Source organism: Cornus florida, unplaced genomic scaffold (assembly GCF_030987335.1).
Source record: "Cornus florida cultivar Cherokee Brave unplaced genomic scaffold, ASM3098733v1 CherokeeBrave_3.0.0_Hap2_Chr06, whole genome shotgun sequence".
NCBI classification, from domain to species: Eukaryota; Viridiplantae; Streptophyta; class Magnoliopsida; order Cornales; family Cornaceae; genus Cornus; species Cornus florida.
This window is the reverse complement of record NW_026775576.1, coordinates 89,843,675-89,867,021: the sequence shown is the minus strand read 5'-3', so window position 1 is coordinate 89,867,021 and position 23,347 is coordinate 89,843,675. Positions and strand designations below refer to the sequence as shown.

Here is a 23,347-nt window from a genome sequence, read left to right as displayed (position 1 = left end):
GCAGTTTAAATGGAAGATATATGAATTGTAATCATATACTGGATGCATGATAGGATCTTAGCAATATCTGATTTCTATTATGTTGGTTTATAGATATACTTGATGTTATAATGAATATGCATCATTTGTGGATCATTTGCATTATATGTACTGGTATGGGACCACTACAAGAAAAATGACTTTTTACCACGGTGGAAAAGCCTTTCTACCATGGTTTTGAACGGTGGTAGAAATAGCCGTGGTAGAAAGTTACTTTCTACCACGGTTTTACACCGTGGTAGAAAGTTAGCCTTCTACCACGGTTTTGCACTGTGGTAGAAAGTCTACATTCTACCACGGTTTTGCACCGTGCTAGAAAGTTCGACTTTCTACCACGGTTTTGCACCGTGGTAGAAAATAGACATTCTACCACGGTGCAAAACCGTGGTAGAATGTTGACTTTCTACCACGGTTTTTACACCGTGGTGGAAAGTATTTTTTCTACCACGGTTCTTCACTGTGGTAAAAAGTCTATTCGCAGAAGAAAAATAGATTTTTTACCACGGTGCATAACCGTGGTAGAAAGTATTATATAATTTTTTTTTTTAAAATAATACTTTAGCCCTTGTGAAGGCTCTTTTATTATTATTATTTTTTTAACTACTACTAACGTTACAGAACCCTAAATAAATAAAAAATAACATTATAACCAAAATAATTTACAATTCATATATATATATATATAACCAATTCCAAATCATTGTTTTATACAAAAATTAACCATATACAAATATAAAAATTAACCATGTACATGATCCACACCTTACATATTTACTTAACCAAAATAAAACAAAAATTCTTCATATCTTTTTGCAACTTCTTCTTCTTCATCAACCATCCAAAAAATATAGCGGCAACAAAAAAGGTAACTGCAACCCGCAATCCTAGCTTTGACCTATAAAGATAGTTGAAGTAAGAGAATTAATGTAAAACATTATAAAGGTACTTTGAAAGACTCTTCGTCTTAACTCAAGCAAAGCAAGTATTAATATGGTCTTAACTCAAACAAAGCAAGTTCAGTGTATCATGGAAATAATCCCAAAGCAAGTATTAACATGTACAAGTACTTTTGAATCAAGTCCTATGGTCTTAACTCAAACAAAGCAAGTTCAGTGTATCATGGAAATAATCCCAAAGCAAGTATTAACATGTACAAGTACTTTTGAATCAAGTCCAAATTACGAAAGTTTAGTATGAAATTGGACTCGTACATTATTTGATAAAGCATTCAAAATCACAAGAGAAGATGATAGAATGAATTCCCAAAAGGAAATTAGGAAAGCAGTTGATCGAATACAATGAAAATGACACCTCAGGAAGGGAATTGCCGAAAAGCATCTAAAACCCTCTTGGTATAATACTGTAGTCTGAAGTTCAAAAGAAAACACTTCAGTTTACTAAAAGGTGTTAGATGCAAAAAATCCATCCACTTAATTGATGCAGCAAGGACTAGTAGGCTTATCCCATCAATTTTCTAGTAGTTTCAACCTAGCCTTTAATTAACAATTACAAACTAATTGTAATAATCACTTTGTTTATTTGCTTAAGAGAGACAATATCATGATCATAATGGTGATCATTTACCAACTTGTTGCAATAAAAAAATTGAATCTGTCGCCTATGTATTTACTTTAGGGCATGTAATAATTTTCATGCTCTAATCATGTCACTAGCCCTTCTTTTACAGAAAAAAGTAGGATACTAAACAGTTTCTTGACATGAGAGGAAACACAACAGAGATCAACGAGAAAGCAAAGCCAGTAAGTGCAGTATCAAAGTTGACTACGTTATACATGTAAAAAAAGCATTCAATTTCAAATGAATATCATTTTGGCACTTAATCAATTGACATAAGGTCTCATTTACATGAGAAATATTATAAAATGAGATTAAAAAATAATAATAATATTTATATATATAAACTGTTTTGAGGCATAAATTTGAAAGTGAGGCATGAAGGATATATATATATATATATATATATATACATATATATATACATACACACACACACACACACACACACTTAGACATTGAGGTGTAGGGTTGAAAAAAACTTTTTGACTCATATGCAATCAACTTTAAATCATGCATTTTGGGACTTAATCAATTGATGGACATAAGGTCTCCTTTAGATGATAAATTAAAAATTAGTTGGAAATTGTGTTGATGTATAAATTTGAAAATGAGAAAGAATTATGAATAAGTAGGTAAGCTTTATTGTCACTATCAAAATTAAGACATTGAAAAAGTCAATTCAGACAGGCTTTGAAACAACAAAATCTAAATGGTGAGACACAAAATAGTGGGATTCTAGGCTTTATTAAATATTCAAACCCACTAAACTACTAAAGTGTTGATTTTGATAGACACTAATTAAAAAAAATGGTCACTTAAGGCACGTGACCCCCTATACACCGCAAAATTGGTCACTTAAAGGCACGTGACCCCCTATACACCGCAAAATTGATCACTTAAAGGTACGTGACCCCCTTGAGCATGAGTATAAAAATCATTAAAAATGTGTAATCATAAAAGAAATGCATCACTTACAAATTTTGATGTACTTGATAGGCTATGCAATTGAAAATCCTGCAACAAATGCGTCTTTCAAGTCAAAGCCACGAATTTCAGGCCTATATAAAGGCACACTTGAATCTATGAGATCAGTGATCCACACTCTCCAGCAGTCAGAACCAAGTGGAGCAGAACCTATGAGAGAATCTGGATCCACTGAATCAATCATACCCTTTGCGACAACTGATTTTGTCCCATGAAAATACAATAGCTCACAAGACTTGCCGACCAAATCTTCAGAAGGTGAGAGTTGATGTGAAGCAATGGGAGAGGATTGGTTGTTAGCACTCTGTCCATAGCACAATAATGGAAAAAAAAAGAGAGTAAATAATACTTCTCATAATTAGTGTTATAATTAGAGACATATCGTATCAAATTTATAGAGATTTATTACCAAAGATTGAATTAGTTGCATCATTTGATCTTGCCTTTCCTCTTGTCTTTGGAATTTCTCATTCATTTCTTGATATTGTTGTTTCCATTCATTAATAGTCCTCTCATATTTTTGAGAAGCACCCTCTTCGGTAATGACTTTGTAAGACCCGCAATAGTTGACTTCCCCCTGCCTTTTCTTTTATCACTTGTTGCTTGGTCGTTGTGGTTAGGGACTTGATCGTCAGAAGTAGGTCTATGAGCAGAGTTTTGTAATACCCCTAGTTTTCAAAAGGATAAAATGGGAATATTTTGGTTTGTTTTTCATTTTTATTTAAATTATTGGACTTATTTGTTATTTGGTTAAATTAGTTGTTTTATTATTGTTTGTGTGTATTTAATTTAATTGTTGTATTGTATTTGTTTTTGTATGTTAAATTAATTATTTATCTGTTTTATGTTAATTGGCTGTGTTGCTTTAACTATTTAATTTTGCTTTAATTTAATTGTTTTTTTTTATACTTAAAAGTAGGATTAAATGACGTATGTTTTAATAGGACTTATTTGGTATATATATTTTTGTATGGTTATATAGGATTAGGGTTTTCTTTTATAGAGATAAATAAGCCGACTTATAGTTAGCTAGGAATTGGAATTAGGTCTCAGTAAGTGCCTATATATATAATCTTATATGTCTGTTAGGGTTAGGAAAACAAAACCCTTTTCACGTATTGTGAGATAGAGAGATACAGAGACATGTAATGGGTGTTTGAGGGAAAAACAGTGGGGTGCTTGAAACTGATAGAACCACCAGATGGGATTTCAGCCATGGACTGTGGGTTGAACCAAGGATGGATAGGAGTGTTATTCATATGAAGAACCAAGGAGGAAGCAAATAAGTTAGAACAGTGCGGGATCGCCGGAAAATCTAGGAAGACGGCGTAGGGATTTTAATTCAAAAATCTCAAAGGCAAGTTTCATTCTGTCTCCTTCCTATAAACTTGTGTTCTGTGCATTCTATATAGTCTCCAGGGATTAATTCAACCTTTAAAACTAATAGTTGATGCATATTATATTAGACTGTAACCTGTTTTACGTTTAAATAACTGAAATTGGGTTTTTCTCAAACTGTGTTGTTTTTTATTTAAACTTCTGTTAATCAAGTTCATAATAGAATTTGAGAAGTTTCTATGATTGTTGGGACTTGTATTGAACCTTAAGAACTTTAAGGAAACTTGGAGCAGAGGAGTGGTCTTCGCCGGAAGCGAAGAAGATAAACAGAGGAAAAGAAAATTGTTTCGGTTGAAGCTTTGTTAATAAATTCATATTGGAATATGTAGGGTTTCTAGGACTTTAGGAACTTGAATAGAACCCTAGGAATGTTAAAAAGATTTGGGATAGGACATTGGGCTTCGCCGGAAGAGCAGACGACAACCGGACAAAGCAGAAACGAAGCAGTGAAGCAGAGAGGGGCTCTCAGGGGTGAGAGCCGGCTCCTAAATGGTGGGAGCCGGCTCCTAAATGGTGGGAGCCGGCTCCCATGAAGAGAGAGCCGGCTCTCCATGAGGGAGAGGCGGCTCTAGAAGCCTAGGAGCCGGCTCCAAATGCTTTCTAACATTTCAACAATATGGTTATGAATGTTTCTAATTAATTGTTATAAATAAAATAAAATATTAGTAACATCTTACTCTATGTATGGTAAGACCTCGTCATTGTTGAATAATACATAACGGTGAACAATGGCTAATAGATCAGCACGATAGGTTTTTGAAATTCCTTTAGATATATGGCGTCCTCCTTCCATACCCTCACATTCAATATCTTCGTTCCGAGATTGACGAACACCTATTTCAGTTGGTTTATTCATATGCTCACTACAAAATCGAACGCACTCTTCGACCAAATACTTTTCTGCTATGCACCCTTCTGGTCTTGCTCGTTTTCTAACATATCCTTTATAAACCTTCATATTCCTGAATACAACGAGAGAAACTTATATATATATAAAATAATAATTCCAAGTACATATTAAAAAAAAGTTATAAATAATATTACCTCTCAAATGGGTACATCCAACGAAATTGTACTGGTCCACAAAAAATAGCTTCTCGTGCAAGATGAATGGTAACGTGTACCATCATGTCGAAGAAAGACGGTGGAAAAAACCTTTCAAACATGCATAAAGTTTCCACAATTTCATTTTCAAGTTTTTCCAATTGTTTCCTATCAATCACCCTTTGGCATATTACATTAAAAAAGGAGCATAAGCGAAATATGGCATTCCTTGGACCTTTTGGTAGTGATCCACGCAAAGCTACTGGCAATAATTGTTGCATAAGAACATGACAATCATGAGATTTTAGGCCAGTGATTTTACATTCATCCAATGCTACTCGTTGCCCAATATTTGAACTATAACCATCAGGTAATTTCAACTGTTTTAACCTTTTACAAAATTTGACATTCTCTTCCTTCGTTAATGTATGGATTGCTGGTGGCAAGTGATATTTATTCCCTTTCTCCTTTGGGTGCAAATCGCTCCTGATGCCCATTTCTACCAAATCCATACGAGCTTTAAGTCCATCTTTTGATTTTCCCTTTATATTTAATAAAGTGCCGAGAACAAACATTTTTTTCAATGTGCATTACATCCAAATTGTGACGGATAGGTAATACCTAATATTAACAGCAAAAAATAATTATTAGCAAGGAGTGTGAATTCCTAAAAGAAATATTAATGGCCAAAGAAATTAAAGGTAATAATGAATTCAAATTTCATACCTCCCAGTATGGCAACTCAAAAAATATAGATTTTTTCTTCCATGGCCAAAATGGGTCTTTTCCTTCTTGGGATTTCTCCTTCTCTTGGGGAGGTTTTCTTTGGGACCTCTTCCACTTATTGGAAGATTTTTCTTGGGATTTAGGACTCTTTCCCCAATTATTTTTAAAATTCTTTACACGATAAAAAATTTCTGAACCAGATAATATTTTAGGTGGCAGCCTGAATTCTTCTTTTCCATCAAACCATGCTCTCTTCTTTCTAAATGGATGATTGTATGGAAGAAATCGCCTGTAATCCCTGTACACAGTCTTCTGACTACATGGCAACTGCTGAGAAGATGTGTCATTAGCACACACTGGACAACCACACTTACCCTTTGTTGCTTGGCCAGCAAGATTTGAATAAGCTGGTAAATCATTAATTGTCCACATTAAAACCACTTTCAAATTAAACATGGATTTAGTTAATGAGTCATAGATCTCAACACCTTTTTCCCACAACTCCTTTAAATCTTCAATGAGTGGCTCCAAAAACACATCAATGTCATTCCCTGGTTGCTTTGGTCCTGAGATCAACAATGTCAACATCATATTCTCTTTAAACATGCATTGTAAAGGGTCAAAATTATATACAACTAAATTCACTGGCCAACAACTATGTTTACTGCTAAGGTCACCGAATGGATTAAACCCATCGGCTGCCAGCCCAAGTCTCAAATTTCGAGGATCTGATGCAAAACACGGCCACTTTTTATTTATCATATCCCATGCAAGTGAATCAACTGGATGTCGCATCTTCTTATCTTCACTTTTGTGAGTCGAATGCCACAATATTTGCTCCGCCTTTTCTTTTGATTGAAAAAACCGCCTAAATCTTGGTACTATTGGAAAGTACCACAACACTTTAGCCGGAACCCCTTCTCTAACCACATTAGACTGCGCATTTGTTTTCCACCGTGAAGTACCACATTTAGGGCATGCATTCAGATCCTTGTTTTCTTTTCTAAACAAGCAGCAATCATTGGCGCACGCATGTATTTTTTCGTACCCTAAATCAAATTTCTTTAATAGCTTCTTTGTTTCATAAATTCCTTTAGGAAGACTGTTATCCGATGGAATCATGACACGAATAATGTCAAGAAGCTCATCATATCCTGTGTCGGATAGGTTATGAGCAGCTTTATGCTTATATAAAGTAACTATTGCCGACATAATTGTAAAAGTCGAGCAACCAGGATATAATGGAGTTTCAGCGTATTCCAACGCCTGTTTGAACTCATCCTCTCTATTTCTACTAGTGGGCTCTGTATGAGCATTGTCTTCACCATCAAAATTATATGCATCTCTAAACATCTCATACGTCTCAGGTATTTCCACACCATCATCACCATCATTTTCTAAAGTTGCACTCTGATTCTCTCCATGTAAGACCCATACAGTGTACTCAGAATTCATTCCTTTTATCACAATGTGCTCATACACCTTATCGAAGCGTTGATATATTGAATTTTTACAACGGATACAAGGGCATAAAATGCTTTCTCGATTCCCCGCATTAAGTTTAGCCCAATTAACAAAACGTTGTGCTCCAGCTTTATACTCATCTGAAGCTCTACAGTTGAAAATTAATAAAAATATATTTTATTATCACAAAAATGACAAGAACAATGTCTATGAGTAAGGTTATTTAAAGTTATAATAACCTGTCATTAAGGTGCATCCAGCATTTATCCATTGATTATCCTGAGTAGCACCATATTAGTTGACATTAGCGTTAGCATAATTAATGTGACATTAGCATAATTAATAAACCTCTCATTTCTTGATCAATATTTTTCCAATTTCTTGGATCATTAATGTAAAAAGAAGATTATCATTCTCATTCAGATATTCTTCATTTATTAAATCTTCAAGTTCATTCACATTTTCTTCATTTTGATTCTCATTCCTATCTTCATTCATTAAATCTACATGTTCATTAAGATTTTCTTCATTCCTATGTTCTTCATTCACCAAAAGATTATCATTCTCATTCATATATTCTCCATGTTCACTCAGGCTACATATATAGATGGATAAAAAGAAGACGAAGAAAAGAAAAGAAAAGAAGTTTAATATAAGAAAATTACAAGTTATTGCAAACTTGTGCTTGTTAGAAACAACTTGTTGCTAGTGTTGTGACATAATCATAAACTATCCAGAATTGACAATGAGGCCAATTTTACTGATCAAAATTTTAATAAAGAAAAAGAGAAAAAAGAAATGAGGTCAATATTACACGCTTAAACTCTCAAAGAATATAAGAATGCACACAGAATTAATGTACTATAAAAAAATACTAAATACATCATATATATTCATATTTCCATAATTTATTCTCTCGTGGTAGATAATCAAAAGGATGCCATGACAGAGGTCACATCGTCTACGGACATCAGGAAAACAAAACAATAAATAAAAAAATAAAAATAAAACATTTTTATAATTTCATCTAAGTCTCATTGTGGTGTATTAACACTCGTGATACTTAATACTTCTATATCCATACATTTTTAAGTGATCAACATAGCTAAACTTTGACAGGTTGTGCGATGCTGTTTTAGACTCTCTGTAACTGGCATTGGGGCCACCAACTGATAATTGTTTAGATAAAGATTTAGTTGTGTCCTCCTTTCAAGTTAGATAGTATTTCAAGAAACCTTTTGCATGTTGAGCTGCAAAGAGTTTATGCGTATTATATACTATTTTGCAGATCAAGAAGCAATTTCATCGTGTCGAAATTGTTCCTATATGTAGGGTGGATGCGAGAGGTTTGGTTATTGAGGTAGGTTGCTACATCTGGTTATGATGAACGGGAATGGTATATTGTATTTGTGTCTAAAGATCAACCCCACAATGATCAGGCCCCCAAGCTGGCCAAAAAAGTATATGCAAAACTTGAAGTTGATTTCAGTTCAAAGAAGAGGGAAAGGTAAGCCTACTGCTGCCAATTATATGGCTTCTTTTGTTTTTCTTAATTATAGATTGAGTTTAATTTTTGAATAATCTAGTTCACGTATCATATATCCACTAGATACTTTTCCTTTCAGAACAATTATCTTTTTCTTTTTCCCCTGTGAAATTCAGAATAGCTACCTTCATTAAGATCTGAGTGTCATCATTTAAATTTTGTAAGAGAAAAATAGGAAATTGTAAGTGTCACTAAGTTACGTAAATGATTATTTTAAAAGGTAATCAATTTTCAAAAACTTGATTTTCATCACTTCATGGTTATTGTCCTTTCAATCATCATCATCATCATCATAATCATCTTTATCTTATTCTTCTTTTCCTTTCCGGTGTAATTACCCCTTTATATTTCTTTGCATTTCTGCTAGTTCCCTCGTTCTGCCTAGATTCCTTTCAAATTGAAATGGCTCTTTGGCCTGGATCTGAATCTCAACAGTGTTGTGTTTGAGTCATCTAAAACATTTTGGCCCACGATTGGTACAAAAAGCATCATATTTTGACTAACATGATTTCATAAGGTTAAGGTCAAGGGTGATTTTAAAAGATTTTAATAAACTGAAGAAAAATATAAAAGGAGTACTTACAAAAGCCCCTTGTTCTCCCTGATGGTCTAAATTTTATTTATTTATTTATATATATATATATATATATATATATATATATATTTTTTCAGTCAGGTGCTGCAAATTTGATATACATGGACCCGAAGCAAATTTCTGGGATGACTTGGAATCCAAAATAGTGGAATGCATCAGGAACACACTTGACAGGCGTATTCAGTTTTATGAAGATGAGATTCGCAAGCTCAGTGAACAACGCTTCATGCTCATTTGGAACTTTTGCAACTTTTTCATTCTAAAGGTAGTTGCAGTGGTAAAACTATCTTTATAGTGACTAAGAGATTGTTATGTACGGACGCTTGGTTGTAAGGAGATATCTTACTTCAGTATTGTGGTTTTTTTTTTTTTTTTTTTTTTTTTTTTTTTTTTTTTTTTTTTTTTTCAGAAATTTGTATTGTGGATTTTCACGACCCCTGCTCATGTAAACTTAGTTGAATTATATAGCACATCTGGAGAAGTTTTCAACAGAAAAGAAAGAATATGCCTCCCATTGAACATAGGTGGTGGCCGGCCAACTAACATTAACTCGTGTCCTCTCAGCCATGTGTTCATAATTACATAACATTCTTATTCAGAGTATTTTCTTTCTAGAATATTCCGAGTTATCTAGTGTTTTTTTCTCTATTTATAGTAAAGCTTGGCTTTCATGTTTGAGATGGCTCATCTTCATGAAGATTCATTACGTGAATATGACGAATTGGAACTCTGCTATTTGGAAACAGGTGCTTAATGTTTATGTTTCATCTCTTTCTGCCGTCAATGTTTATTATGGTTATTCTAATAATGTTTCCAATTCCAGTTGCTTCTGAAATATAATAGATATCATTTACCTGTCAACTATTAATGGTGTCTCTAGAAATTTGACTGGTCTTAGCCTGTTTGTCTTTTATGCATATGACTTATGGTAGTTCTCTTAAGGGGAAGAAAATCCTTAATGACTAATTATGAAGATAAGAACATGTTCATTTCTCTGTCATTTGAAAAGAAGGATAGAAGCTTTGGAAAGTAATTATGTGGGAAAAGGTTCATCTCAACAAATTAAGGACAATAACAATGTCGGGATACATTTGCTAAACAAAAAGACAGAGATAGGTGATTGGCCCAGAACTAAGAGATGCATTGTAAACTAGAATGACAAAAACCAATAAACTATGTGGTCCTAAACTATGAGGAGAAGCTGAAATGATTTGCCCTAAACTATGTGGTCTGTGTACGTGCGAGGCTATATATATTTATGTATATATATAAAAAAAAGATTAATTTTTTCTTTAAGAAACTAGCGGGAATAAAACCCGCCTTCTATATTCAATTTCTACCACGGTGCTCCACCGTGGTAGATTGAATTACTACCACGGTTTTCCATTAACCGTGGTAGAAAAAGCGGCACAAAGGGCGCGACCTTATCCCGCTAAAATTTAATGAAATAACCTCACTTTCTACCACGGTTAATGGAAAATCGTGGTGAAATAAATTAACTTTCTACCACGGTGCTTTTATAACCGTGGTAAAAAATATAATTACTACCACGGTTTTAAAATAACCGTGGTAGAATAAACTTTCTACCACGGTTTTGAAATAACCGTGGTAAAATATAAATTTTCTACCACGGTTATTTTATAACCGTGGTAAAAAGTGTTTTTTACCACGGTTATTTTAAAACCGTGGTAGAAAGGGCGTGGTAAAAAACTGTTTTTCTTGTAGTGGACGGTGACATATCAGGAACGGATTAGATCACAATGCTAAATCCTACATATTCAAACATACGGAATGGATTAACTAAAACAGTTAACTCCTACATGGATGCATGTCCTGTCAACTAAAACAGTTGAACGACATAACGGATGGTTGCTTTACTTTTCTGTATTAGGAAGGATTTAAATATATACTTATGGTGCTGTGATACGAGCTTGAGTCTCCTGATCACGGTTAGGGTACGTATATTGCATTGGATGGAGAACTAGACCTAATGACGTTCCCTGGTAGGTCTAGGTGCATGACTACGCTACGTGCGTATTGCATGTTACCTTCTACTCAGGTGTGATGATTATAGGTTAGTGGGCATCCTATAGTGTGTATCTATATCTATATGGACTACCTTAGCTATTGTTGAGCTATCTAGGATGTATCTGTGTATTGGGTTTATGTATGAATTGTAGTAGTATGGAACTTGCATCTAGGCCTGACCCACCTTATTTTTTAGGTGATCGTCAGTACCAGGCTTAGAGCTTGATCGTGGTGATGCAGATACAGTCATTCACTCTTTCGACTACATAGGATGTCTTTCTTATTTTAGTTTTTGGTTTTTGGATTCTGTAAAGTTTTATCATTTGGGATTATTAGAGGTCCACTAGTTGGATTCCCGAGTTGTACGGATTGAAAAGTTTAAATATTATTAAAGTTTATCATTAAGGGTTTTACATTTAGATTTCTGTTCTGCGTGTTATTTTATTTTAATTTTTTTTTGTACTCTTGCTTGTTTACGCATTAATTGTTTGGTATCTCTCGGATCGGTGCTCGGACTTGATCACCCGTGGCTCTAAAATCGAGGGGTATCACACTTTCCAAGTGTGAAAAGGAGGGTGAATTACGGGCGTACCAGGAACTGCTGTCGTTTCAAAATGGATATATCCGAATGATTATCTAGTAGAAGATTGCAGGGATCAAGTGACTGTACGAAGGACAGGAATTACCACATTTGGAGATTCTAGCTTTTTGCCTTGATAAAAGACTTCTGGACTACTCTATGGCTAGTGGGAAGAAGTGCAGTATTGAAAGTACAAGACTTCAAATTAAGTTGCTTGAAAGTAAGAAAGATAAGTGTTGGACTTGAAGTAAGCATATTAAAGATGCATTACATGAATGTAAAGATACATAAAATTTAATTGAAAGATAAGGTGTTGTTGGTTGTGTATGTTGAACAGGATTTGTACATTAAGCCTAAGTGCTCTATTTATAGAGTTTCTTTGCAGCAGTTGGAAATGTGGCAATTTCAGCAGCTTACACTTGGCCTTTCCTTGGCTGCCAAGTGTCCCATAATCTTTCAGCCTTCTCTCAATATTGTCAAGTGTAAAACAATATTCTCCCATGATTTACAACTGATAAATAGTGGTCTTGGCAGTTGCATACATGTTTGTAAGCCTTCTCCCACATTTTGGAACTGCCCAGATGGAAAGGCAGTAGTTTAGAACTTCCACCTGGAAAGTCCGGATCATACCACGTGTCCCATGTCTTCCTTAGTCTTCTTATAGTGTTGACACATGTAAGAACATGTTCTCTCATGATCTACAACTGATAAATAGTGGTCTTTGGCGGTTGAATGCATGTTTGTAAGCCTTTTCCCACGTTTTGGAACTGTCCAGATGGAAAGACAACAGTTCTAGCAGCAGTTGAGAACTTTCATCTGGAAGGTCCGGATCGTGCCATGTGTCCCACATTCTCATCAGCTTTCTTTGGTACATGCATCATGTTTTCAACCCACTTGTTGATTTTTAGCAACCTCCTCACCTAAATAAGGCAAGTGGTTGCCTTATTTTTGGAGTAACTCCTACAAATTAGGAGGTATTATAGGAGTGGAAAAGTTATCATTCTTAATGACTAGGTCAAAGGTACACATGACTTTCCAGATGTTTGCCACATGTCCACTTAAAAAGTCATGTCTTTCCAACTACAGGTCTTGTACCAAATGGCTTCATTTGATGAGGCTATATGTTGCTTTATGATTGCACCTTATTTGCATATCAGATTTTCAATTGGAATTTGTCACGACAACTTTTTCAACTAAAAAATATTTATGGTGTAAACAGTTTGAACTGAAATTGTAACCAAATATTAAAATGGATATATTTGAAATAGATGTTACTGAATTGATCAGTCTACATCTCATATTGATGGAGTGACCAGATTGCCAAAATAATATTGTAGGACTATAGGTGTTCTTTTATTCAGCAATGTATAGCCCGTTGAACACAAAAAGAAAATCGATCGTTCAATTGTAGCATTACTTTAGGACAATATCGATGAAGCCTATTCAACCAAATGACGTATTGATAAACTGTTTGAAGTATGTAAGAATGGTTTGTATGTGGCCGTTCTTGCCAATATGATTAAAATTGGCTAAATTAACATATTGGCAAGAACGGCCACATACAAACCATTTTTACATACTCCAAACAGTTTATCAATACGTCATTTGGTTGAATAGGCTTCATCGATATTGTCCTAAAGTAATGCTACAATTGAATGATCTGTTTTTTTTTTTTGTGTTCAACGGGCTATACATTGCTGAATAAAAGAACACCTCTAGTCCTACAATGTTATTTTGGCAATCTGGTCACTCCATCAGTGTGAGATGTAGACTGATCAATTCAGTAACATCTATTTCAAATATATCCATTTTAATATTTGGTTACAATTTTAGTTTAAACTGTTTACACCATAAATATTTTTTAGTTGAAAAAGTTGTTGTGACAAATTCCAATTGAAAATCTGATATGCAAATAAGGTGCAATCATGAAGCAACATATAGCCTCATCAAATGAAGCCATTTGGTACAAGACCTGCAGTTGGAAAGACATGACTTTTTAAGTGGACATGTGGCAAACATCTGGAAAGTCATGTGTACCTTTGACCTAGTCATTAAGAATGACTTTTCCACTTCTATAATATCTCCTAATTTGTAGGAGTCACTCCAAAAATAAGGCAACCACTTGCCTTATTTAGGTGAGGAGGTTGCTAAAAATCAACAAGTGGGTTGAAAACATGATGCATTTACCAAAGAAAGCTGATGAGAACGTGGGACACATAGCACGATCCGGACCTTCCAGATGAAAGTTCTCAACTGCTGCTAGAACTGTTGTTTTTCCATCTTGGCAGTTCCAAAACGTGGGAAAAGGCTTACAAACATGCATTCAACCGCCAAAGACCACTATTTATCAGTTTTAGATCATGGGAGAACATTTTCTTACATGTGTCAACACTATAAGAAGACTAAGGAAGACATGGGACACATGGTATGATCCGGACTTTCCAGGTGGAAGTTCTCAACTACTGGCTTTCCATCTGGGCAGTTCCAAAATGTGGGAGAAGGCTTACAAACATGTATACAACTGCCAAGACCACTATTTATCAGTTGTAAATCATGGGAAAATATTGTTTTACACTTGACAATATTGAGAGAAGGCTGAAAGATTATGGGACACTTGGCAGCCAAGGAAAGGCCAAGTGTAAGCTGTTGAAATTGCCACATTTCCAACTGCTGCAAAGAAACTCTATAAATAGAGCACTTAGGCTTAACGTACAAATCCTGTTCAACATACATAACCAACAACACCTTATCTTTCAATTAAATTTTATGTATCTTTACATTCATGTAATGCATCTTTAATATGTTTACTTTAAGTCCAATATTTATCTTTCTTACTTTCAAGCACTTTAATTTGAAGTCTTGTACTTTCAATACCGCACTTCTTCCCACTAGCCATAAAGTAGTTCAGAAGTCTTTTTTCAAGGCAAAAAGCTAGAATCTCCGAATGTGGTAATTCCAGTCCTTCGTACAGTCACTTGATCCCTGTAATCTTCTACTGGATAATTATTCGGATACATCCATTTTGAAACGACAGCAGTTCCTGGTACACCCGCAATTCACCCTCCTTTTCACACTTGGAAAGTGTGATACCCCTCGATTCTAGAGCCACGGGTGATCAAGTCCGAGCACAGATCCGAGGGATACCAAACAATTAATACGTAAACAAGCAAGAGTACAAAAGAATTTAAAATAAAATAATACGCAGAACATAAATTTAAATGTAAAACCTTTAATGATAAACTTTAATAATATTTAAACTTTTCAATCCGTACAACTCGGGAATCTAACTAGTGGACCCCTAATAATCCCAAATGATAAAACTTTACAGAATCCAAAAACCAAAAACTAAAATAAGAAAGACATCCTATGTAGTCGGAAGAGTGAATGACTGTATCTGTATCACCACGATCAAGCTCTAAGCCTGGTACTGACGATCACCTAAAAAATAAGGTGGGTTAGGCCTACATGCAAGTTCCATACTACAACAATCCATACATAAACTCAATACACAGATACATCCTAGATAGCTCAACAATAGTTAAGGTAGTTCATATAGATATAGATACACACTATAGGATGCCCACTAACCTATAGTCATCACACCTGAGTAGAAGGTAACATGCAATACGCACGTAGCGTAGTCATGCACCTAGACCTACCAGGGAACGTCATTAGGTCTAGTTCTCCATCCAATGCAATATACGCACCCTAACCATGATCAGGAGACTCAAACTCGTATCACAGCACCATAAATATATATTTAAATCCTTCCTAATACAGAAAAGTAAAGCAACCATTCGTTATGTTGTTCAACTGTTTTAGTTGACAGGACATGCATCCATGTAGGAGTTAACTGTTTTAGTTAATCCATTCCGTATGTATGAATAGGTAGGATTTAGCATTCCGATCTAATCCGTCCCTGATATGTCACTGTCCCATACCGGTACATATAATGCAAATGATCCACAAATGATGCATATTCATTGTAACATCAAGTATATCCATAAACCAACATAATAGAAATCAGATATTGCTAAGATCTTATCATGCATCCAGTATATGATTACAATTGATATATCTTCCATTTAAACTGCTAAAGCATATTAAGCAATTTAAACCATCCATATCCCTATCATTGACTGAACAGAAATTTTTAGCAGTTCATCAATTAATATCCATAGCCTGACATAATAATATTCAGAATTTTAAACTGAGCATATTACATTAATATTTCCAACCAATTCTTTCATATTGGTTCATTTAAACTACTAGAACAAACCTAACAATTAAATCCTCCTCAGTCCTTAACGGCATGCAAATTATCATTTAAATTTCATAACGTCTATTTCATCCTCAAACATAAATCTAGAGTATCACATAATGATACACAAAAAAATATAACTTGAGCACATTATATGAAATTCCATACTAGTCCATTTAGTTTACTAAAACAGAATTAGTAACTAACGCTTCTACAACTCCCGACGACAAATAAATACCAATTTATTCCAAAACAAGCATAGTTAATTTTAAGTAATTCACTATACTTATAACTTTGTTTAAATATGATTAAATAGTATCAAATCATAAATAGATTAACTTTCAGGTTCCAGTAAATGAGTTCATTAAATAAACAGTGCACAACCTACATGTTTTTTTTTCCTCAAATCCACCTTCCTCCTTTCCTTAGTCCAATTATGAATTGATGTCTTCCCATTGTTTTACAAGCCATGAGCATCATAAACATCACTTAGAATAGTTTAAACAAAGTATAAAAACTCTGTACAGTCCAAACACAGCCTAAGAACCAATAATACGCAAAACTGGGCATTTAAAACCAAAAATCCCAACTGAGTAAGCTAAGTTACAACTGAGCAGGCTAATTTCCTAACTTAGTCGACTCAGTTTCCAACTGAGTCTACTGAGTTCCTAACTTAGTCGGCTCAGTTCCCAACTGAGTCGGCTAAGTTGCCAACTTAGTTGGCTCAGTTTCCCACTGAGTCGGCTAAGTTGGTGCTGAAGCCGTCTTCTTCCTCCGTTCAGCCTTTGTAAACCCTAAAACTCCATTGTTAAGGCCTCTAAGCTTCAACCTAAGCTCCATACGTCCAAACTAAGTTATTTCAAGTGTTTTAACATGCAAGGATTAAACCTAACTTTCAATTATGCATCAAAACTTCCACAATCATTCAAAATAAAAATCTGCAACTAAAAACATATACCCTCTGTTTTAATCCAGTTAAGCATGCATGATTAATCAATTTTAGCATGTATTTAAACCCCTGGAGTCTAGCTAGGTATGCACAGAACACAAGTTTACAGGAAAAAGATAAAATGAAACTTGCCTTTAGGTTTCGGTTTTGAAACCTAAACCACCGTCTCTAAGTTTCGGCAAAGCCCATGACAGTTCTCCTCCTTTGTTCACTGCCCTCCTCCTCTGTTGTCTCTTGGCTCAACCCACAAGCAACTCCCTTAATTAAACTCTCAAGACCCTCTCTGTTTATTTCTTAAAACTATTCCAGAGCCTCTGTTTTTCCCTCTCCAGACTATTGCCTGAGTAGGGTTTTTCAACCCTAGCAGACTATTAGAAAATATATATAGGCATCTCAATCTTAAGCCTGATATAACCGGATATTTATAGGCTTTAATTAAACCCTAATATAAGTCGGTGACCTACTTATGCAAAACTATAAAACCTTACGACACAAACAAATTATAAAAGTTACCAAATATAATCTACCAAAGACACGTCAATTAAAACATAATGAATCAAATATTTAAATTAAATAAAAACAATTAAACAAGTAATTTAAAATAAATAAACAATTACAACTAAACACATAGCCAGATAATCACATTTAAATGCAAATAAAACAAATAATCAATTAAGTAATTAAAATGCACCAAAAACAATTAATTAAATCCCAATTATATCCTTTTAGAAATTAGGGGTATCACAGAAAGGGCCACGGTTTTTAGGAGCCGAACAAAAACCTGAGCCACACAAGTCTTCTCAATGAGTGTTACTCTCGCGTTCTAAGCGCACTTTCACTCTCACGTTTCACACGCGCTGTCGCTCCCATTATCACTATTTGTGACTTAATTTTGTCGATTTCACGCTCCCTTTCACTCCCGCTTTATGTGACTTAGGTTGAAACTAACCACTAAATTAAGAACCAAATGGGCATCTTTAGGGAATGAATGTGTTTCCCTCACTTTTGTTTAGTTGGATAGAATGAATAATAGAAATGATGAATGGAATGTCACATTTTTTTTTTGTTTGGTTGGAAGGACTAAATTAAGAACCAAATGGGCATCCTTGGGGAAGGAAGGTGTTTGACAAAGGTCTACGTTGAGGTTGAGGTTGAGTCCATTGGGTCGGGACATATAAAATAACTTATGGATTTTTATTAAATTTTAATATATATATATTTTTTTTGTAAATATTTTTCGATAACCAAACACCGAAAAATAAAGCAAAGCCTTTATTACCTAATAGTGTAACGGAGAAGGCTAGACGAAGTATTCTTATCCCTTAGGTAAGATTAAAGTTCTGGTCATTGTATAATATAATCAATAATTTCCTTTTATATCAATACATTTGCTAGAAATTTCTGAAAAAAGAAGAAGAAGAAAGCATATTAAACAGTCTTGAACAATAGATTTATCGCAGTCACATTCTCTGCTGTCTATCCATTCCCATTGTGCAATTGAGGACAAAAGGAGTTACTGCTGTCATTGAAATATGCATCAGGTTAAGCAGTACGTGTGTCTAACAAAACTTTCACCAATAAGAAAAAAAAATTCGCCAAAGGAATCAAAGAGTTACCTGAATTGGTGTAGGTTGGACTGCAGGTAGAGATTTGGGTTCCACCATTGGTGGAGTCCATGGTCTTGTTTAAAACCCTCAGAAGGGCTCGGATTTACAGTCAGATTTGCTGAAGGAAGAAGATGTGGTGGTGGTTCTGAATCATTCCCACTTGAGAATAGACTCCCTATTGAATTCCTTACTGAATTCTGTGTTGCAAGTCTTCCAATAACTCCGACACCAAGATTCAACATCTTCTTCCTCTGTTTGAAATAGCCAATATACTCTGAGCAGATAGGATCAGAAGAATTCGCAAACAGGTAAGGGACCCATTCAGATAATGCAACAAAAGTGTCATTTTCTTGATGCCTTTGTTGACGACGCTTGAGAGCAAAAGCAACTCCTGCCGCGAAGACACTGCTTGCAAAACGTATCCCATGCTTCAACGGTTTAATCTTCAACTGCTCTATTGGAGCAGAAATGAATGGTGAATTGAAAAGGTATGTTTCAATAGGACAACCCATCTTAAACATGTTCTTTCCAGCGAGCAGTGCCATGGCTGACCCCAAAGAATGTCCAGCTAACCAGATGTTTGCAGCTCCAGTTACAGAAACCCTATATTGAACTTCTTGCGTTGCAAGCTGAAAGCGGGGGCTCTGTTGTAGTTTGTTGCACATGAACTGGAGATTCGACTTGAGATCCTGAAACAAGGTGTCTGGTTCCTTGATTGTGCCTCGAAAGGCAATAACATATCGTGGGGGGTTTGGGGCCAAACCGTAACAGTAGGGAGCTGGGAATTTGAACTCATAAATTGCGCCAAAGATAAGGTCAGCATTATCTACTAGCTCACGGACTAACTGAAAATGAAAAAAGTCCCACCAGGGAGGAGCAAGAGCTTGAGGCCCTTGGCGGTTCTGCTGGCGATCACGTTCCAGAATGTACACTCCCTGAACCAAGCTAGCAGCAACAGATCGTCGGTGATTTGGGTCATTCCTGCAAAAGAAAATAACAGAAAAATGCCTTCTCAAATCACTTGATCTATAAAAGAATAGCTCTAACACAAACAAGAACACCTTATTTATGTGGTTCACCCAAACTAGCTACGTCCACAAAATCATTCCAATTTCTCTATTCTATCGGAAAAAATAAAACTCCCACACAAACAAATACACTTTTAAGCTTTTGCCCTTTTTGTTAATAAATCAAACCCAATGGTGTACAGAAAACCAGACTAGAACATCAACAACACACAGTCCCAACTCCCAATCCAAATCAATAGGAGAACTTCACGTACACAGTGGGACTTAAAATTGTCCAATCAAACTTTGAAAGTCAAACCATTCGAGATTAAGCAAACAAACTATAGCTGAAAAAGGGTCTTACCAGTTAACAACAGTCAGATGCTCTGGTCCTGAATGGCTGAAAATTTCCCTCGGAGATGCCATGAGTGAATTCCTTTTTGGCCTTCCACCTGAGGTCCTCGATGAGAACTCTGTACATGGTAGATTTGAAAGCCAATAAGCGAATTGTGTATTCTCCAGAAACATAAATGAAAATGATGTCACACATGCTTTGATAATTATTATGATCCAAAAAGTTGATGCATAAAACGTTTTAATGAAAAAAAAAAGTTGGATTCTTTTCAATATGTCCTCTCCTATTTTCATGTCTGGGAGACCTACTTGAAAGTCGAATGCAAGAGTGCCAATGGTTAAGTACTGACTAATCTAAGCAACTACATATATATATTTTCATTTTTACACGAAGGGTTAATTTGGAACCAAGCATCGCCATGTCAAACTAAACAATGAGGAAATTAAGTACCAGTGTTGTCTATTGCTAGATTATAATCATCCACATGTTTTTCTCAGTACATGCAGTTAAATCATATGGGAATATATGCATACACTGTGATACATAAATGGAATTTCTAAAGTATCCAGCTATCTAAACCTATTAAACATAAAAGAAGCTTTAGGCAATTGATCAATGAATCAATTACATCCTCAAATCAACTAATCAACCTTACTCCAACCAAATGCCCAAGCTATATGAATCTTGTTCATCCCTTCTGCTGTTGTATTAAATCATAGGACATCAAATCTTTTTACACAATCAATGTCTTTTAGTTTTAATTACAGTCTGTTTACACTATCAATGTCTTTTAGTTATAATTACAGTCTCAAACTTTCACCAATAGCCGGTCACTGGTCTTTTCTGCACTTAAAGAATGCATAATTCGTCAACCCCCATGCCCATTTTTCTATGTTTAGGACCGATACGGCACAGTCCTAAACATAGAAAAATCCTTTTGCCAGGGTATGCTTAAGTCACAAAATATAGAAAGATTGAAAAGCAACAAATCCATACAATAAATTTAATCATAAAACCATACATCTTAATTTAGACTATAAGAACACAAATTGCATGCAGTTATCATCGGTAGAAGCAATTGGGCATTAGTTAAATGATATAAAAAAACGAAAATCAGAATCTAAATTTATATACATGGAATAGTTCATACTACAACAAAACGCAATTCCAGTTCATAAGAATGTTATATATAAATAAATATCGCAATAAATTAGGTACCGAATCAGAACTTACATTTGAAAGCGTTAATTGATGGTTGTTTGGGATGGGTGCCTTGACTCTTTCTGGTCTTCCATCTTTTACATCTTTTACATGTCATCCTAATTTAAAAGAAAACAAATGACAATTTCTTGGAGTTTTGAATATTTAATTATTTTGTGGAAATTAATACATAGCCTACAAGAAATTGCCATGTCTCTTTGTCCTAGAGAAAAATGAAACAAATTAGCCCCCGACGATCACATTGACATTGGTCATGTAATGTTGTTGCAATAGTCAAATTGGTCTTTTGCAAGGATGAGACTTTTGGGACATGTGGGTATTTATTATAAAAGGTACCGTTAACGTTATAATCCCAGGCCACTTAGCCGCGTGACACTGTATCACGACTCACTAAATAAAATTATTAGGTAGTCGGTCAGCATTTCCCTTTTCCGAATCATTTATGTTGGGAGTTTTTCATAAATACCCCCAACAACCTAGTTCCAATAATGCCTTGGAATATAATACTATCCCGAGATACATGCTACACACCAACCTTGCAAATTTTGTACTTATTCTCAAAAACTGTTGTGTTTGTAGTATCCTTCAAATTAAAATATATATTTGAAATTTTAAATTAATTTTTTTTTATTTTAATTTTATGGCAGCGATTCAATACCTTACAACGTAATATTAGAGTTCACCACTTTCTGAATTTTGACTTTATGAACTCTTTGCCAGTGTTTGTTACGTAAAAATAATAGATGATGTAATTTTGGAACTTCTTGACAGTACAAGATAATTTAGTGCAATTTGATTTAAATATTTAAATAGAAGGTTATCTTAATGACTTCAGCTCCTCAGCCATTTAAATTTTAAATAAAACAATAAAAATTTTAAATTTTAAATATAGCAAGGAGAAAAGATAGAAATGGAGATTACCAGGCTACTCTGACCATGGCTCCCTACTTATGTTGATGGAAGATACCATCAAGCTAAGCTATTTTTGATTGACCATCTTGCTTTCCCCTGTTTCGCCTTGCTCTATTGATTTTGTATATAGTGGGTGTAGCCCCACTCCTTTGTGTACATGATTTTTTTCTTCTTTAATATATTATCATTTACCAAAAACAAGACAAAAAATATGTAGAACAAAAAGGGAAAAAAATGAAAAAAGAAGAAAAACTAGACAGTGATTTTAAAAGTAAAATTACAAAATATTTTTAAATCGCATAAATCGAAAACAATGGAGATAAGGTTGCACATTTGAATCTCCTCAGACTTTGCAATGACAAAAGCTTTGTGCACACACTAACTCTTTTTTACTTTTGGAAAAGCAAATGCTCTTAAAGAAGGTCCCAACATGCTTTTAGTCATTCATAGATGAAATTTTACTTCGCCAACGCAGGTTCAAAGGTAAAATAAAAGCAAAGATTATGCTAGGACAAGTGCTCATCTCCCCCTTGTGCTAGAGGTGATGGAAATTCAACATCCTACCTATAATGTAATTTCCATTTCCATCAAGGCGTATGCTTGAAATTTTGGAAAAAAAATTAATTAATATATATATTTTTTTACCTATAACGAAAAATAAAGTTACAGATAAACAAAATGTTTAAGATGGAAAGAGAAGAAGTAAGCATTGTTGTTAACTGCACTTTTTCTTCCCCTTCTCTCACTACAATCACCACCACCCATTCACACAAACATACCAACCCAAATTCTGTGCAGCTAAAATTAAACAGTCTTGAACATTATATTCACAATTTTACTATGGCATTCACATTCTCTGCCATCTATCCATTCCCATTATGCAGTTGAGGACAAAATGAGTTGCGAGCATGCGATGGCTGAACCCAAAGAATGTCCAGCTAACCAACTGTATGCAGCCATGCTTTGTCGAATTATCTATATATATATAATATATTTAATATTTTTAAAACATTGTTACTTTGTTGAAATGTCGGTTAATACATTAATAATATT

At 34.7% G+C, this 23,347-nt stretch overlaps 2 protein-coding genes and 1 non-coding gene across 3 annotated transcripts; 1 reads left to right on the top strand and 2 right to left on the bottom strand.

Annotated features, from left to right (window-relative positions):
* Positions 1-5,763: 5,763 nt before the first annotated feature.
* On the bottom strand, positions 5,764-7,224 carry LOC132314558 (uncharacterized). Its single transcript, XM_059813405.1, has one exon. It carries the CDS (start codon positions 7,222-7,224, stop codon positions 5,764-5,766), a length of 1,461 nt encoding a protein of 486 aa, XP_059669388.1.
* A 3,720-nt stretch (positions 7,225-10,944) lies between these two features.
* On the top strand, positions 10,945-11,068 carry LOC132315481 (small nucleolar RNA SNORA72). Its single transcript, XR_009483669.1, has one exon. It is a non-coding gene; the product is annotated as a small nucleolar RNA SNORA72 (small nucleolar RNA).
* A 7,423-nt stretch (positions 11,069-18,491) lies between these two features.
* LOC132315017 (GDSL esterase/lipase At4g10955-like) lies at positions 18,492-21,451 on the bottom strand. Its single transcript, XM_059813773.1, has 4 exons — positions 21,395-21,451; positions 20,171-20,279; positions 18,809-19,780; positions 18,492-18,708 (listed from the first exon to the last, which is right to left on the bottom strand). Exons 2-4 carry the CDS (start codon positions 20,230-20,232, stop codon positions 18,669-18,671), a joined length of 1,074 nt encoding a protein of 357 aa, XP_059669756.1. The 5' UTR covers positions 20,233-20,279; positions 21,395-21,451; the 3' UTR covers positions 18,492-18,668.
* Between the last annotated feature and the right edge of the window lie 1,896 nt (positions 21,452-23,347).